The 5,404-nt window shown below is 27.6% G+C and overlaps 1 protein-coding gene across 1 annotated transcript in view; it reads left to right on the plus strand.

Annotated features, from left to right (window-relative positions):
• Positions 1–4,052: 4,052 nt before the first annotated feature.
• Positions 4,053–5,404, plus strand: part of HELRODRAFT_193504 (hypothetical protein) — a gene marked incomplete at its 5' end in the record, with an annotated part of 5,080 nt that continues 3,728 nt past the window's right edge. The window contains 2 exons of the mRNA XM_009028013.1: positions 4,053–4,244; positions 4,926–5,159. Coding sequence (XP_009026261.1) covers positions 4,053–4,244; positions 4,926–5,159 — 426 coding nt within the window. The remainder of the gene's footprint in view (positions 4,245–4,925; positions 5,160–5,404) is intronic.

Consider the following 5,404-nt stretch of genomic DNA (forward strand, 5'->3'; position numbering starts at 1 on the left):
GTTATGAACAACAACAAAATCATCATCATCATCATTATGAACAACAACATCATCATCATCGTTATGAACAACAACATCATCATTATAAACAACAACATAATCATCATCGTTATGAACAACAAAACATCATCATCATCATCATTATGAACAACAACATCATCATCATTACGCTAAAAATTTACTATGTATGGGCTTTTCCTTATTCGTTCGCGAAGTTGCAAGGAGTTAACTTTCATTCTTTTGTATAATATCATTATAACTGGTGTCAATATTATTAATATTATATGATTATTAATATTATTTATTATTATCATTATTATCATTAATATGATTATTATTATTATTATTCTGTTACCAGCTCGTGACATCTCCTTCGCTTCTATTAAATTCTCTGTCAGTATTTCCATCACGGATCCTTCAGGCATAATAATTCAAAAATAAATCATTCATTTGAGTTATATATATATATATATAAATTTATATATATATTTATATACTTTAATTTATATACTTTCTATACCTCACTTTTTGCTTATGTTTTTATATTATTTCTTATATATTTTGTAAATGTTTTTATGTGTGTATATATATATATATATATATATATATATATATATATATACATACATATATATATATATTTGATATTATATTTATTGTGATGTTTGCCATTGTGTTATAGTACGTTTAAAGCTTCAACACACACACACACACACAAACACACACGCACGCATTTTAAAGCTTCAACACCACACCCACACCCACACACACACACACACATACACACACACACACACTATATATATATATATATATAATATGGATATTTATTTAAAATTTATATTTATTTTTTGATAAATTTTGAATAAATTTTTTATTTGAAAACTTTATTAATATTGAAACATCATTGATGTTGTTGTTCTTGTCATTATCATTATCGTGCTTGTTGTTGTTGTTGTTGTTTCTTGCAGTTGTTGTTGTTGTTTATTTTTGATAAACACTTTTAATATCTCGTTCAGTCCAATTTCATATATAATTTAATATACAACATTTAATTCCTACATACACACATACATGTTTACTTTACATACATTTCTTTATTTGCATTCTATCTATATTTATACACATGTAAACATTGTACACATAATGTATATATATACATATACATATACATATATATATATATATATATATATATATATATATATATATATATATATATATATATATATGCAATATTTGATAAAATCTACCGAATGTTCAGCTTTTGAAAGTTTTTGATTTTCTAACGAACGAATAAGACGAAGTAGAGTAAAAGCACTTTGCACACACGGAGAATTGTAAAACCTTGAAATATCCCTATATAAACGCTGATGATAAGTAGAATCGAAATATGCCCATATACGACTCACCATGAACACCAAGGATTTTCTTAATAATTTTAATAAATTGGATAATAATTACAAAATTACTGTTAGAAATATTGAAAAGCTCATCCGTAAACTTCCAAAAGCTAAAAATTTTGTAGATTTTATCAAATATTGCATCAATTATGGTCTCCTTCCAGCCACACACACACACACATACACACTTATATATATATATATATATATATATATATATATATATATATATATTTAGGAACGAGGTTTTCAGAAATGCAAATTTCATTGAAATTGTTTGCCCATTTTGCATTAATTAACTTCTTTATAAGACATTCAACGAGGCGGTATTGTTTGAGTTCATATTTATCTAAAACTGGAATAAAGCTTTTTTCACCAACATTTTTTCAACCATGTTAAAACTTTTATAAAATTTCTATATTTTAATTATTTTACTAAACATTTTATTTAAATTACATTATTTTATTTATATAATCTACATAAACTTTAGTTATTATGATATTTACAACAAGGTTAATTTATTTCACAATTTAATACATATTTTATTTTCTATATTTTCACATTTTACATTAGACATTTATTTTAATTAAATTATATGTTTAAACAATATTTAGGCTCTGAAGATGGCATTACGCCGAAACAGCGCTGTTAGCTTTATTCCAGTTTTAGATAAATATGAACTCAAACAATACCGCCTCGTTGAATGTCTTATAAAGAAGTTAATTAATGCAAAATGGGCAAACAATTTCAATGAAATTTGCATATATATATATATATATATATATATATATATATATATATATATATATATATATCTTTTTCTTTTTTTGGATACACATTTACTGAAGTAACTAGTTATATCTCAATATTGCAAGATAATGATTACTGATTATTATAGTATATACTGAAAGATTATTTTGTTCTAATAAAATTACATTATTATCGAATTTATTTAATTAATGGTTAAAAAGGGTTGAACAAAAAGTTTTTATTAAATTACTCAAAAATTAACAAATAAAAGTAATAAAATTCGATTAAACCCATCAATCCATCAATCAATGATCCTCCTTTTTCCATCAGGAGACCGTGGAAGTCGATGGTGTATACCTAAGCATGCTTTTTACATTTCTTTTTTTTCTTCCCAAAAACCTTTTCTATCTTTGGCCAGTTTCATTGAATTCAGAATACCAACACCAGTCCATTCAGTAATGTCATCTATCCATTTCTTTGCAGGTCTACCAACTTTTTTCTTCCAATCTCTTTTCCTCATTAGTACCATCTTAATCAATCTATCTTCTCTCATTCTACAAATGTGTCTAAAAAAATCCCAATTTTCTTTCTTTGACTTTGTCATATAACACTTTTCTGTCTTCCAAGTTGATTTCTGATGGTTTCATTCTTACTTTCTGCCTCCAACTGATTCCCAACAATTTCGATAACACTTCATCCCAAATGCTTTCAATCTGTCTTTGTCTCTTCTCTTAATTTTCATGTCTCACATGCATAGAGCAAGCTCGGAAAAACGCAAGATTCTATCATTCTCAATCTTGTTTTTAAAGATATATTTCCACTTTTCCATATTTTCTTCAATGATGCGAACATTCCATGGGCTATTGCTATCCATCTGTAAATTTCTTTTTTGCAGTTGTTGTCACAGGTTATAAGACGGCCAAAATACACAAACTGGTCGACTCGAGTTTTTCTGAATCTATCTGAAATTCCGCATTGTTTCTACCTTTCCCCGTAATCACCTTCGTTTTGTCTTTGTTGAAATGCAACCCGTGGTCTGATAGAAAAAAACCGTTTGGATATTTTTTAATCAGCATGTTCTAATTTATTTTTACAGATTAGGGGCCGTCCATAAAGGATGTCACTCTTCAAGTGGGGGGAGGGGGTCCAAATATTTGTGACGAGGGGGGTAAACGCAAGTGTGACGTCCATTTTTTTTTAAATAAAAAAAAAACAATAAATAAATTTTCTTTTATATATATGCGCATAAATGAATATTAAAGTTTTCAAGCGAGCAAATAGCTCATGAATATTAATTAATGGAGGAGTCAAATTTAAATGCCATCGTTAAAGTTGAAGATACGTGGACGAACAATCACAATGTTTATCTAAAGCACTTTCTAAAAATTTTGCTTTCAAAACGCCCGTGCAGGACAAGTTGAGGACCAAGATTGACATCATAAATAACGATTTAAATGCTCTTTACAAACGAAAATTCGCTGGCATGTTGTCTATTGAGCGGTCTGAACAGTTAAGGGAATGCGAAAAGAAGAAGAAAAATCTGGAAAAGACGTTACATGTGAAATTTCAAGAACAGACCCGCAAAAAAAGTGATAATCAAAAACCAAGACTTGACGAACTTTGTAAAAGGGGGGGGGGGTAAAATTTTGTGACATGCTTATTTTGGGGGGTTGGTCGATTTGTGACAGTTTGTGACACGTGGGAGGGGAAGGGTAAAAAAAACGTTAAAAAGCGTGACATCCTTTATAAGAAGCTGCTTATTTTATGCCAAGATATCCTCAAAAAGTTTATTTTGTTCGGTGTTATTTTACATGTATGAATCAAATACTTTTTTTTATAAATTATTCGTTTAGATTAACTTTTTAACACTTTTAAAAGTGAACCACAACTTTAATAATCATGGGTGCTGGTTCTAGTAAGAAAATCGATCTAATAACTCAAATTCCGTTATCCGGACAAGAAAATAATGAAAAATTAGTGCCGTGGCTGTTGTACAATGCAAACGTCAGTGACGAAAGTGATGGATTCGTGACGGAAAGTGTCTCCATATTTGATTACGTTGATGACCCCAACAGCAGGAATGCCTGCCTGGTTGATACTTTGCTTTTATTTTAATAATAATAAAAAAAAATTTAATTTTTTGTATCAAATATTTTATTTTAGAGCAGTTTGAAAAAATTATTATCTGATCGTTTATAAATTAAAATTATAATTTGGATATCTTCATTTAGTAATTGTTTTACATTTAAAATTTTAAATGATTTAATGTTTAATTTAATATTAATTAAAAAGAGTAGAATGTATAAAAACAGAATAATATATATATATATATAATTTATATATATATATATATATAATTTTTACAATATTCTATAAATTCTACCGAATGTTTGGTGTTAATATGTTTATTTATAGTTCGTTTTTTTGATTTTTCTCACTAAAGTTTTTTAGAGAACTTATAGTTTATTTATTTATTAAAATTCAAAATAAACTTATTTTCCAAATTCATGCTACAAATGCTCCGAATGAATCATCATCAGTGCAATTTAATTTATATATGGAAATATTCACTTTGTCAAAGTGAACTTAGATGGAAATTAGGTGTCAGATTTTTTTATTGGCTGGTCCATCTTTGTTGTATACATATATATATGGATATATATATCCATATAATATATATATATATATATATATATTATATGGCTAATAATATTAGCTAATATGTGAATCAAGCAAACCACTGAACCAATCAATTTTTTAAAACCTCTGCAGATACTAAAGACCCTACGTCACCCAAACATCATCCAACTCCACAAGTACCACAGTACGCCAACTATAACAGCAACAACAGTACTTAACAACGCGTACAATGACCATCAGAATACATGTTACTTAGTAACAGAGCCTCTTACACCACTTGTCAATTGCATCAGTAATTTGAATATCCATGAAATACTAGCAGGAATTTTTGACGTCATGAGTGCTCTCAAGTTTCTACATTATAATGTCAGTGCATTTATAAATTTTTTTTATTATTCTCTTAATAGTTTGCAGTACTTTTCAGATGTATTAACAACACACACACGCGCACGCAAAACATATATATATATATATATATATATATATATATATATATATATATATATATATATATATATATATATACAGATACACACACACACACCCAAACAAATACACACAAACGAACACACACACACACAATGCGTGCCACTTATACGTATGTGAGTCCA

The sequence above is a fragment of the Helobdella robusta genome (assembly GCF_000326865.2).
Source record: "Helobdella robusta unplaced genomic scaffold HELROscaffold_52, whole genome shotgun sequence".
NCBI classification, from domain to species: Eukaryota; Metazoa; Annelida; class Clitellata; order Rhynchobdellida; family Glossiphoniidae; genus Helobdella; species Helobdella robusta.